The sequence below is a fragment of the Phoenix dactylifera genome, chromosome 11 (genome assembly GCF_009389715.1).
Source record: "Phoenix dactylifera cultivar Barhee BC4 chromosome 11, palm_55x_up_171113_PBpolish2nd_filt_p, whole genome shotgun sequence".
NCBI lineage: Eukaryota > Viridiplantae > Streptophyta > Magnoliopsida > Arecales > Arecaceae > Phoenix > Phoenix dactylifera.
The window spans coordinates 12,612,153-12,625,093 of record NC_052402.1 but is presented as its reverse complement, the minus strand read 5'-3'; the positions used below and the strand labels follow the sequence as shown (position 1 = coordinate 12,625,093).

General features: G+C 38.3%; 2 protein-coding genes across 3 annotated transcripts; both read left to right on the top strand.

The window, feature by feature from the left end:
- The first annotated feature begins 2,248 nt into the window (after nt 1–2,248).
- Nucleotides 2,249–9,412, top strand: LOC103709521 (O-acyltransferase WSD1-like). Of its 2 annotated transcripts, none has more exons than XM_008794931.3 (7): nt 2,249–2,685; nt 6,079–6,660; nt 6,756–6,822; nt 6,892–6,995; nt 7,079–7,291; nt 8,510–8,647; nt 9,075–9,412. In XM_008794931.3, exons 1-7 carry the CDS (start codon nt 2,392–2,394, stop codon nt 9,219–9,221), a joined length of 1,545 nt encoding a protein of 514 aa, XP_008793153.2. In that variant the 5' UTR covers nt 2,249–2,391; the 3' UTR covers nt 9,222–9,412. The 2 variants fall into 2 exon arrangements, with proteins under 2 accessions (XP_008793153.2, XP_008793154.2); XM_008794932.3 differs by having other exon boundaries at nt 2,252–2,679.
- Nucleotides 9,413–10,238: 826 nt separating this feature from the next.
- LOC103709542 (pathogenesis-related protein 1C-like) lies at nt 10,239–11,890 on the top strand. The gene has a single exon (XM_039131641.1). The coding sequence runs from the start codon at nt 10,845–10,847 to the stop codon at nt 11,601–11,603; it is 759 nt and encodes a 252-aa protein (XP_038987569.1). The 5' UTR covers nt 10,239–10,844; the 3' UTR covers nt 11,604–11,890.
- Nucleotides 11,891–12,941: the final 1,051 nt, after the last annotated feature.

Genomic DNA, 12,941 nt, shown 5'->3' with positions numbered 1-12,941 from the left:
AAACAACCCTTTCCCAGCTTGGACCTTTATCCAGTCCGCACAAGATGATTCTTGCTTGCAAGCATATACGCTTATATCAACATTAAATTGACACTGATTTAGAAGGATCATTAGACTTGATGTAGACTATTTTGACCACTACGAGTATTCAGAAGGATTACCAAATTCGATATGGATCATTTTGGTCATTATGAGTATTCAAGAGAATCACCAAACTCGATATAGAATACTTTAGCTGGTCATTATGAGTATTCAAGGGAATCACCAAACTCGATATAGAATACTTTGGCTACTATGGATATCTAGAAAGATCACTAGCTTGATGTTAAACACATTGGTCACTACGAGCGGGCTGGACAGAGTTCAGGAGAGAGATCCGCTACATCGGAAAGCCGAATTGCATGTCAAATTTTCGAAGACTATAACTTGGTCATACGATATTCGATTGAGATGATCTTTTTTTTTTGAAATTAGATATATTTTCGAAATTTGCAGCTCTGGGTCATTAATTAGAGTAAAAATTTCATTGTTTAAGTTTCAAAAAGGATTGGTCAAATTGAAAGTTTCTTTTTGGAAAAAGACTTTGACTGGACGTACCTCTCTATTTGAGAAGAATCAGACAGAGCGGCATAAGGTAGAGTTGATGTAGAATCAAGATCTACCTCCTCAAAAATTTAGTTTTTTCTAAAATATTTATATTAATTATATTTATTTTAGGATATTTAGTCATATTCGAACTAGAAGAAAAATCCGACCTAAGAGGGAAGAATTATTAATGAAAGAAAAAGAAACTTAAAGCCCTACTTTCGAAATTTCTTTATCTTCTTCTAATTTTTTTTTTAAGAGATTCGAATTGATTGGGTTGAAGAAATTTTTTCTTTTTCCCTATCGGATCAGACATGGGGCTCTCATGATGCACACGCAGACGGGGGAAGGGATGGACATCACCGGTGCATAAAGTGCATGAATGACTCTAGTCGTTGCTTAATCATATTAAAATAACTAGCACAACACCACTCATTTAAGAGCTAGTAGAAAGTCAGCCGCTCGTTACTGTAATGATGCACTGAGATTAGCGCTTGATGAATGAAGCTCATAGAAATGAAAGACTGTGATTGACTGCATGTATAACCATGTGGTGCATATATAGAAAAGGATATACTTTCTTCATTTATAGCCTCATGACATCCATCCAGTGCCTAGCCATGAAATAAGATTTGAGGGATCAATTAATAAGGTAGATAACCATATGTGCATTTTTCTGGAATCCACATATAGTGAAACTTTCCATTAAGGGGAACGAGAAGTAGGTAGAAAAATAGCCTTTTAAAGGACTCCTCCTCCTTTAAAAAGAGGATTCCTTTAAAATTAAAAAAACAAAAATAAAGGAATATTGAACCTAATTGTGAAAAAAGAGAGGTCTCCTCTGAGAAACAAGGGATGGGCTACTTGTGCATAAGCCCGGGAATTCATTAAAGAACAAACGAAGAAAATTAGGCCTCAACTATAATACTAACAGGTATCAAAGAACAAAAGGTTGGTTGTTTGGACTAGAAAAAGAACCCTCTTTTCCCAAAAAAAAAAAAATGCACCTTGACGTGCTATTTTTATGGCCAAATCCTCCAATCAGCCACATTGAGGAAATATTGTACTTTTCAGACTATGCATGTGTTTCAAAAGACAAACAGAGCTGTTGATTGGGTTACTTTATTTGCTACCCAACATTTTGATGAGATTCTCTGGAGTAGATATACTTCAGTTTTTGTGTAGTCTTTTTTTTATAAATTTAGTTGGTTTTGCTCATATCAAATTAGCTTTAGCAGCCGATGTATAAAAAAATAAAAAAAAAAATCTGAAATACTAACACAGTGAACGTGGCAGCAGCAACGGTAGGAGACGTGGCCGCATTCCACGCACGCTCCCGACATCGATCGATTCCGTAATCCAGCGACAAATCTGCCTAAAGGAAGTCCAGCTGAAACTCCGTTCCACAGCCAACTCCCTGGTTCTCCGTGTACCGCTGCCGCCATGCGGAAGGAACCCAGCTAATTTCCATGCCAAATGGCACGAAATTATTGGTAAAGCTGCGATGCAAGTTGGTGTATACAGCCAATTATCTCATTTCACGTCGAAGTCGAGCTTGGTCGTTGCCATCCTAATGGGCCCCAACGAAAATTTCTTTTTTATTTTCTTTTTGATGCCGATGGGATTCCCAAACGGGGCAACTCTGGAACCTAGCTTTCTATAAATAACCTAGCTTTCTATGCCAATGGTCACCGGTTGCTCCGGCCCCCAAATAAGCCGCAGAGGGAAGTCAGAAACCGAGTTGCGCACCCCGTTGTCGGAGTCCCCCGATCTCCGGTTCCGGACTTCCTGAATCGGAAGTGGGAGATGGCTTCCAGAAGGAAGCCGCTGTCGATAAAGACGGGGAGAGAGAACTCTGGAAGTGGAGTAGGGGAAAAGGAGGGAGGTGAAGGGAACGGGGCGCGGAACGGCGAGATAACGGAAGAGGAGGAGGAGGAGGAGCCGATGAGCCCGGCGGGAAGGCTATTCCTCCAGCCCCGCTTTAACTGCCACATCGTGTCCGTTATCGGGTGCGGCAAACGGATGGACGTTGACGCCGTCAAGGCCGGCCTGGAGGCCTCACTCGCTCGGCACCCCCGCTTTTCCAGCATCCAGGTACCGGTCGGTGCCTAAAACTTCCTTCTCAGTTTTTTTTTTGTTCCTCTTATCAAACAAAAGGTTTTCCCCCTTTTTTCTGCTTTGTTTAAAAAATTGCTTTTTTCTGTGGCGATGGGTGACGGTGGAATCCCAGCAAACACACTATCGGCGTGCACGTTTCTTACCTTTTTTTGAAGCTTAATCTTTTAATAGTTTAGTTAATTTAAAGTATGTCATATTGCCTATTTGCCTTTAAAGAATGGAGGTTTCTTGGTTGGAACCAGCTAATGGGTTCGCCTTTTTTAAGTAAATAGATGCATGGAACACTTCTCTAGAAATATGGTATTGAGGGTGGGGTCATACCTCCGAATATTTGTATCATAATAATAGAGATGCTGATGTACACTGGAGAAAGTAATACGAAAATTGGCTTGGAATCAATTTATTATTGCTTAATCAACCTTAATTAAGGGTTTAAGGGTGATAGTGTGGGAGGGAAGTTGTTCAAACCGATATAAGTCAGCAGGTCCACCGAGATTTGGGCTAAAGATATGTGAGGTTGGCCATGCAATTTTTTTTTTTTTTAGATTTTTTTCATGATACCCTCTTAAAAATTTAAATTTGTATGAATATTTTCTTAAAATTTAGATTTATTTTTTATCCTTATAAAACACTATTTTTTTATAAATACTCTTTTATAATAATTTTTTAACATCGTTAATAAAAACCATATTTATTTTAATTAAAAATAAAATAGAATTTTGAAATTATTTTTTTTTGTCTACCTATCTATTAAGAATATTTTAGTTATTTTAATTTAAAATCATTAATTTTTTAACAGTGTTATATGATATGGTACATATACATAAATAAAAATAAAATATAAATACAATATCAAATTAAGTATTTTACGAGGATATTTATAAAAATATTAATTTTAAAAAAATATTTATACAAAATTTGGCATTTAAAAAGATATTTATAATAAAAAAATTTAACCTGAAGTATAATTTGCTCTGTTAAAAATAAACGTGGCGACAACAATTGTGAGCTATACTTGAGAGAAAGGGTGTTATTTTTGAGTGAAATTGAGCAGATCGAGTTTGGTACCATGGACAATAGTTTTATAATTTATTCTTTGGTAGATCTTCAAAAAATTTAAAAGTCAATATAAAACAGATATTTTGATTGTCTAAGTGTTTTTCTAACGGATCCATGGATTTCATACGAATACAAAAATAAGGAAATATTTGATTATATGAGAGTGGTTTCTAAAACAGATGACTGTAAAATATAATCTTATAATAAATATTTTATAAAAGATAAGGAAAAATATTTTTTATAAAATTTATTTTAGGTTTTTTAATTTATCAGTTTTATAACTGGGTTTTATGAGAAAGAACTAAATGGTTGTTTTTATAAGTTTTATTCATTTAAAATTTAATATAATTTTATTTTAGTATAATTAGTCAACTAAACGGCCTTGAAAAACAGAAAAAGGAAATTTGTACTAGAGGAAAAGGCCAAAAAACCCTGTTGTTGTAGCGTAAGAAATACGGAAACCCACCCATCCACCCACCCACGGTTGTTGATCTCTAGAAGATGCAAGCCGGAGCTCTGAGGTGAGAGCCAAGAGACTAAAAGAGCACGTACCTTGCACTTCTCGAGCCATGTCATATGGGACCCACATATCTTAAAATTTTTGTCTCCTCATGTGGTTTCCTCCCGTTGTTTAGGACCAAAAGTCGTATGGGCACCGGAAACAATTATGAGACGGAAAAAAAAAAAAGAAAAAAAGATAGCGACTCTTCTTGCCAAGTTATAAGTTTCACAATTAAAAATATTTTTTTTATTTTTAAAATATATTTTTTAATCGATACATGCTACGAGACATGTTAAATAAATTAATCATCTGGCAAGTCAATATATATTTCTAAATAAATTGATATATAGTTTCTAAAATATGTTATTTACTAGTATGCAGTATATGATCAGATGTTATACATTTAACAAATTAAACAAAATTAAAATATTTTGTACTGTAATTCTGGTATTGATGACATCGTATTTCAAAAACTATGCATCGATTTACTTAAAAGTATGTATTGGTTTGCTAGATGACTAATTTGCTTAATGAGTATCACATGGCTATGTAGTGTATTGATAACAAGCATGTTCCAGAAATTTTGTATCGATTTATCTGGAGATACGTATTAGGTTGCATGCTGCATGTGTATCAAAGAGATTTGCAGTAATGTATTAGAAAGTAAATGAGTATGTATCATCTAGCTATGTAGTGTGTCTTGGTAAATATGGTATTCTGAAAATTATGTATCATTTTGTTTGGAGATGTGTATTAGATTATTGAATTGCCTGTTTACTGAGTATGTATCATTTGGTTGTGTACTGTATTCTGAAAACCAAATATCAATTTATCTAGAGGTATATATTAATTTGGTAGATGATTAATTTGTTTGGTGTGTGTCATCTAGCCATATAGTATATATCGATAAAAAATATATTCTAAAAATAAAGAAAAAAAAGAATGTAATAATTTTTTTTGTAATCACAAGATTGACAATAAGAAAAATCTTTAATTTTATTTTTTATTTAAAATTAATATTAATAAAAATATAATAAAATAGAAAGTTCACAGTCATTTAAGTCGAGGCTTGAGATTAAGTCGGCAAGCCAAATTATCAAGTAGGTAGGTTTAGTGGATAGCTATTTAACGTGGGTAGTTATTTGTGTGTGGGGCCAGAGACGATGAGGAGCGCTAAAGGCTCAATGTTTGTGTGAGGAAAAGTGGTGGCGTAGACAAAGTGTCTCCCTGGAATAGATGCGATGCCCACTCCAAGAAGCAGGAATATTATGTGGTTCTCGTGCATTTTATAACATAAAAATGCTTACCTCCGGCTATAAACTTTTGTCTGTTTTTAAGAGTTTCATTATATGAGCCTTCACATTGAGATCGTATGAAATTTCAACATGCTTGCTTATGTAACTTTGCACATACCCTTGTGTTAGTTGATTATGATCTATAAATTAAGAGTCTAGGTGTGGTCACTTTTTTTTTGTCGTAAATTAAGTGCCTTCCACCATCCAACTTTGCTTCATTATCTCAATGTCAATGAATTAGATAGAGTGGAAAAATTTCCTCTCTTTCTTTTAGAAAAAAAAATAAAAACCAATACTACATAGTACAACCAAATGTTCCAATAAACATTAAACCTATAATTGTCTCTAAATATTATAGGAAAATTATATAAATAAATATGTAAGAGAGAGAGAGAGAGAGAGAGAGAGAGAGAGAGAGAGAGCTAAATTTAGCCATTCAGACTATAAATTAAAATTGCTTGATAACATGCATGAGAGCTACTAGATAAATAATGCTAATAAACACGGTAAGGTTGACAGGTCTCGGACGAGAAGAAGCTGAGATGGGTCCGGACCAAGGTGAACGTGGAAGACCACGTTATCGTCCCTGACCTGGACCCAGACGCCGCCTCCGTCAATCCGGACAAGGTGGTGGAGGACTACGTAGCCGCCCTCTCCGGCGCCCCCATGGACCACTCCCGGCCCCTCTGGGAGCTTCACATCCTCAACGTCGCCACCGCCGAGGCCGCAGCCGTCGCCGTTCTCCGCGTCCACCACTCTCTCGGCGACGGCATCTCCCTCATGTCCCTCCTCCTCGCCTGCACTCGCCAATGCTCCGAACCCGACTGCCTCCCCTCCATCCCTGATGCCCGCCGCTCCACCTCCGCCGCCGCCAACTCCCGGTCAGGCCTCCTCGCGCTCCTCCTCTGGATCTGGGCCGATTTGGTCCTTGCATGGCACACTCTCGTGGATGCGATCATCTTCGCCGCCACCCTCGCCTTCGTGAAGGACACCCGGACACCGCTGATGGGCATGGAAGGTGTCGAGTTCCATCCGAAACGGTTCGTGCATCGCACCGTGAGCCTCGACGACATCAAGGATATCAAGAAGGCCATGAATTGTGTAAGCCTACCTTTTTCTGTTGCTGAACTCGTCGAAAAAGTGTTAAACAACTGGCTGACATTCGGACAACGGATTCAAATTTTCCAAATTCTCAGACTGTAAATGATGTACTTGTGGGGATTACGTCGGCAGGACTCTCTCGATATCTTGATAGGAGATACGGTGAGATTAGAACTGTATAACTATATATAATTCTACCCTTTGTTCTGTTGCTAATTGGATGATGCTCAGGTGAGGGTGATGATATGAAGAAGAAGGAGAAGAAGGGATTGCCAGGGAACATCCGACTGAGAACAGCGCTGCTCGTTAACATTCGACGGACGCCAGGAATCCATGTGAGTGTTCTCTTTTCTCCTGCTTCGGATTCGGGTTATGTTAAGATCTTCTTGTTCATAATGAGTTTGTGGATTATAAGTAGGCTTTGGCTGAGATGATGGAGAAAGGAAAAGGTGGGGCCAAGTGGGGGAATAAGCTGGGTTACATGGTTCTCCGGTTTCCTATTGCCGTCTTCGAGGATCCTCTAGAGTATATTCGGAGGGGAAAGGCAATTGCAGAAAGGAAGAAGAACTCTTTGGAAGCAGTCTTCACGTATTGGAGTGCTTGGGTGATTGTTAAAATCTTTGGTATAAAGGTATAAGTCTTATAATATATCCGTCACTCAGTTTTTAGAGCATATACCAACAAAAAAAATCTTGTCTCATGAGCTTCCCCTTATCACATATTTTGTGTTTTTTATCAGTTTATTTAATATTTTATCTCTATGGAAAGGTAGCAAAAGGAACCAGTATTGATGCTCTGCTCATACCATAATTGATCAAGGGAAGATCTATGTGCTGCCTCTGAAAACAACTCCACCTGGATTAATTACACTGCACTAAACTCCACCCTTTTTCTTAATCATAATTTTACCTATAAGAACTTCACCATCATGGTTATTAGTGCATTAATTTCTTTATTTCTCAATATTCAAAGGATCAGCATACCAGAAAAATAAGGGAAAAAGAAAAGGTTTAAATGAACAACCATGGAATTCCTGTTTGTCTAGTCCTAGTCACTTGGTTCTGTCATGCTGGCAGATTCACAGTCTGAAATAGTTATTCCTATTCTCTTAACGAATGAGCTGGTGGTTTACCACCCTGTTATTCCAAGAGTTTTTCTTTGGTATCTTTTTTTTTGAAATAGAAAGTATTCTATAGACGTTCAAGAGTTTTCCATGGGTAGAGTATTTTTGTGCAAGAGTTCCTATTAGGTAGATAAATCTTTCTTAAAAAATGACTAATTTACTAGAAAGAGCCTTAAAGTTGACGAGACTTGCATGCTTTGCTACTATTAAGCTATAACTATGAGGTATATCAAGTCATCAACCGAATGAAAGGAAAAATCTAAACTGTTAGCTTCAAAAAAAGAGATGGCTTAAAGGGAAAAAAATGTGCTGAAACAAAACTCTTTTTTTTTAAGGAAAAAGAATTAGTTCTTATCATAATTGCTTCCATATAGTAGTATACCCTGATTACATAATTTAACTGCATATCCTAATGTTTAAATCATTGAAAATCGGACTTATTCTGTAATTGGGTCTAGTAAGTTGCTGCAGTCAGTATGCTTTGTTTATCAACCGTGTATGTATGTACGGGATGCTCTTTCAGATTTGTTAGGGAAGTGAGTTTAATTATGCTTTAAGCTCATGGTGATCATCTCTCTTCCTTTCCTTCTTCATTCTGTATGTGTTTGCAACATAAACATAAGGTTTGTGCTCATATGTGCTTTTATGCCCCTTAATGTATAGTTTTCTCAAGTGTACGTAACATTTAAATACATCTAATGCCTGCTGTGTCTTTATGAATCACAGGCAGCAGCTGCCCTGTGTTACAGAATGGTTATTCACACGACACTATCGTTCTCAAATATCATTGGTCCAGTAGAAAAGATTGGGTTTTATGGCCATCCAGTGGTCTACATTGCTCCCAGTGTTTATGGGCACCCTCATGTAAGTGACTTCATAATAGTCTTCAAAGTTAAGTTAGTTTATCTTTTATTTTATTTGCAAAAGCTTATTTAAGATGATAACTAGTGTGTGGTACTATTCTGCACCACAGTCTGTCCTCTTGCTGATTGATCGTATGCATGCTAGTTATGCTCCTTAAGCCACTGAAATATCAGTAAATCATCAAAAAAGAGCAACTTCAAGTATTAGAGCATTTGAAGAGGTGGCTACTCATTGCAATTGCACAGGAAACCTTGGTGTCCATTATCTCACTGTCATTTGATATAATCTTGTAATTTTTAGCAGGGATCTCTAACCTTTAGCATCTTATTTTTCATGGTACATTTTAGTATGGTTTCTTAGACATAAAGGGCGGCCTCAACCACCCCCACTGTCATTTTTTTGATTGCTTCAGTTGGAATTTTAACAGGCCCTCACTCTTCATTTCCAAAGTTACATGAACACAATGAAGATAGTTCTAGCAGTTGATGAGTTGACTATACCAAATCCTAACCAGCTGTTGGATGACTTGGCTGAATCCCTCAGACTCATAAAGGATGCAATTGCAAGATCATAGAAGACAAAGTTAATCTTCTGAGATCAGTAGTCTTCAGATGGACGTACACCAACATGAGCAGGCTTGTAAAATTTTCACTCCGTTATTGGTTTTGTAATCAACCAATGGTCATGAATTTATAGAACCTTCACAATTATGCAGCAAAGGTACAAAATGAACTTACAAAAGATTTATTATGGTTTTATGCCTTTCTACTCTCTCTTTTTTCGAGAAAAGATGACTTCTTACTTGTTCTATGTAATCTATGGTGAAAATTGTTGGCTAAAATCTTCTACAAAAAAAATGTCGGCTAAAAGGGTTGGTTTAGTCAGACGTAATGCAAGTGATGAACTGGTGCTCACTGTTAAAATAAAGCTTGTACTTCAAATTTAGATGCATCATTCCTCTCAAAAATTTTAGATTCATCATATAATGAGCCACAAAACAGTCCTTAATTGCAAGTGTTACATATGAAGATTAAGAAAATTGATGCAGACGATGGCATCTTTGTTTGGAATCCAGCCATCATCATGCAAAAATAAGAACGTGATTTGCTACCACCGTGGTCTTTGGTCCTCCCAAGTTCTGAAACGAAAGAGATACAGCTACTAAATCTTGCTCTGGCTTCCATCATCCTCCTACCTCGACCACGTAATGGAGAGATAATCTGATAAGAAAAAAAAGAGGAAAAATCACCTTGGAAATCAGGGTTTGACACAGTCTAAAAATTTGAAACCAAATTCTCTGTTTTCTTTCAAGTTAGTCAAATCAAAATAAGGGTAATCGAAAAAGAAACCATAAAAAATATATATTTTTATTTTGAGAAAGAAACCATATATGAATCGATTTCTTAATTATATATTCAATGCATCATTCGAAAGATTTATTAATTCACAAACCAGCTATACATCAACCATATATCATACCGTCAAGCACAAAAAAAGCTTAATAACTTTCGATAGGCTTCCCATCCATTTATTAAAAAAAAAAAATTAAAACTCGAACATCGTTTCATAAAAAAATAAAAAGGCCGGGCATATAGCGTGTCATCAACAGTCCATCTTGTACAAGATTGAAAATTACATATAAACTACGCCCGGTAATGCTAATTGATGAACGAAACATAAACACAAGCAAATTAATTAGTTTGTCGATCCACTAAAATCCTAGTAGGATTATGTTTTTTTCTTCATTTTGAGAGCAATGGTGGTGGCACAACACCCTCCAGGTTAATGCTTTCTTATTTATTAATAAGTTTTCTTATTGATTTGAAAATTTTATAACAGAGCGCATGAGTTACTCTTTTCCATTAATTCTTCTCAGATGCTCTATCTTGGTTCTTAAATATTTTTTTGGATCCCAATCCCAGTTTGCTTATTTTGCTGGAAGCAAATTAATAGAAAATTTGACAAATCCTTCTTGCTGATTGTTAATTTGGTCATTTCCTTCAGCAATCCCCTCTTCCATGACTAAATTTCCAAGATTATATGTTAATCTGGCAAGTAAGTTCCCTTTAAGAGCTCGTCTCAGCGCCCTATAAATGATCCTAGCCAGAGCCATATTTGGCGGCCTAAACCAATCCATGGTCGCCAACCTTCGATCCCTGTCCCTCTTCCAAACTTGGCATTCCTCCAGTTTCTATCTATGGCCGTGGTGATCCCACACACCGCAAACCAAGCTCGTATCCTGTTCCACCACCCGTTTATTTCAAATAAAACCTCCCTCCAACTCCGTCTCCTTCGCCAAGGAATGGCGGGTTCCACGCTCCCCCTCTCTCTTCCCCTCCTCCTCCTCCTCCTCCCGGTTTCGTCCCCACAGCTCATTCCCCGCACCCCCCTCCGCCCTCCACCTGTCTCGACCCCAGAAACACGTCCACCTCTTACCTCCGCTCGCTCCTCGCCCGTCTCCAATGGCGGAGACACCGAACCCCCGACGAAGCCTCCAGGCCTCGTCTCCTTCACGGGCGGCAAAGGCAGCTACAAGATGATGGCCCACGAGTTCTTGAAAGCCCACAACGAGATCCGCAAGCTTGCCGGCGAGAAGCCATACGTATGGGACAAGAAGCTGGCTCGCTACGCCCGGCGGTGGGCCGAGCAGCGGCGAGAGCAGTGCGACACGACCCACTCCCATGGCCCCTACGGCGAGAACATGTTCTGGGGGACCGGATGGGACTGGAAGGCCAAGGAAGCCGTCCAGAACTGGGCCAAGGAGCATCTCTACTACAACCGCACCGAGAGGTCGTGCTTGCCCGAGAGGATGTGTGGCCACTTCACGCAGATCGTCTGGAACAGCACGGCCAGGGTCGGCTGCGCCCGCGTCGAGTGCTACCACGGCGGCGTCATCATCAGCTGCAACTACGAGCCGCCGGGGAACTATGTGGGCGAGGATCCCTTCTCCTCCTGAGCTCCGAGCTTACAGGCGATCGCAAACAGACGACGTCGATGGGTATACAAAATCTTCCATCAGTCCTACCTGATGGCTCGTGCGAGTCGACCGCTTTCACATCTCTGGAAGAACGAAGAGAGTATATATCCATGAATGGATGATATGGTATTGTCTATCACTTTTAATTTGGTTTTAGTAGTTTGAATGGATGCTGCTAACGTGGATCCCTTATATATTAATGGAGTTCTTATTCTTTTAACTCCTTTTTTGTTGAACATATTTAATTGGATGTCAGTGTTGGGGTACTTGAATCATAACCTTTAATTATATGCTGAGGAGATCGATCGGTTGGCTTTCAGAGAAATGATTTGGTGTTATTTGCAAGGCAAATAATTCATTGAAGTACGGTAATTTTAGTGCAAGTATCTGGCTTCATATTGTGAATCGTGGAATCAAACGCAGGATGAGGTTGTGGATGGTGGTTGTATGCGGCCATGATCTTTTATTCTTTCAAGAAAAATGTAAGCAAACGAGTAAATCTCATTCAAACATGATGAAGTCTCAACTTTTTAGTTCTACAGGCTCCCTTAGAGGGAGACAGATAAAGAATCTCATCAGTTGAATGATTTTTTTCCTCCTTTTATTTTTAAGGGAAATTTTTGGACAATTCAATCAATATGAAATTATAGATCAGGCATGCAATTCTGCCATGTTGGTTCAGATTCCACTTATACTAGATCTAACCAACAAATATCCCAGTTAGGAACTCCTATAAATCCTGTCATGCAACAACTAGGTTACTTATAGCCCCATCTGCATTCACAGATAAAATTAGTTGATACGATCGCATCATAATTTTCTTGTTCCCTGGAATTAGCATGGTGCCAGCCGAAAAGTTCAGGAATCCCTATGATCCTTAACATAGCTTGGTCTCTTGTGAACTGCAAGTCCTTGTACGCACATGGTTGCTGGAGTCATGATCAGTGGTTGTGATACATGGTTCGGCCGGAGGGGAGCACAGGAAGGGGAGGACAAGGCCATGCAAGAGCAAATGGGGTAATGAAGGTCAGCTCTTTATTATGTCCAAGTGACTAGTGTGGTACAAGTATTCCTTCATAATAATAGCATCATAAATTAGCTCAAGTGTTGAATGATGATCATGACAAGAATTATACAAGTTAAAGGTCCATGGTGATGGCAGTGAGGTTCCTTATATCATCGATCCATTTCTTCCACATACCTCAATTTGAAGCAAATTTAGCATCAAATCCTGCATGCGTTACCACAATACTCCACTGTAATCATATAATGCTCGTTTTAATGGATCTTGATCTGAAGACACTTTGAAAATTGCAC

Excerpts from the sequence above, each read along its gene's own strand:
- LOC103709521 (XM_008794931.3), top strand. The coding sequence starts at position 2,392 with ATGGCTTCCAGAAGGAAGCCGCTGTCGATAAAGACGGGGAGAGAGAAC. Across the intron at positions 6,996-7,078 it reads GACGGACGCCAGGAATCCAT|GCTTTGGCTGAGATGATGGA; the intron begins GTGAGTGTTCTC and ends GATTATAAGTAG. Across the intron at positions 8,648-9,074 it reads GTGTTTATGGGCACCCTCAT|GCCCTCACTCTTCATTTCCA; the intron begins GTAAGTGACTTC and ends GAATTTTAACAG.
- LOC103709542 (XM_039131641.1), top strand. The coding sequence starts at position 10,845 with ATGGCCGTGGTGATCCCACACACCGCAAACCAAGCTCGTATCCTGTTC.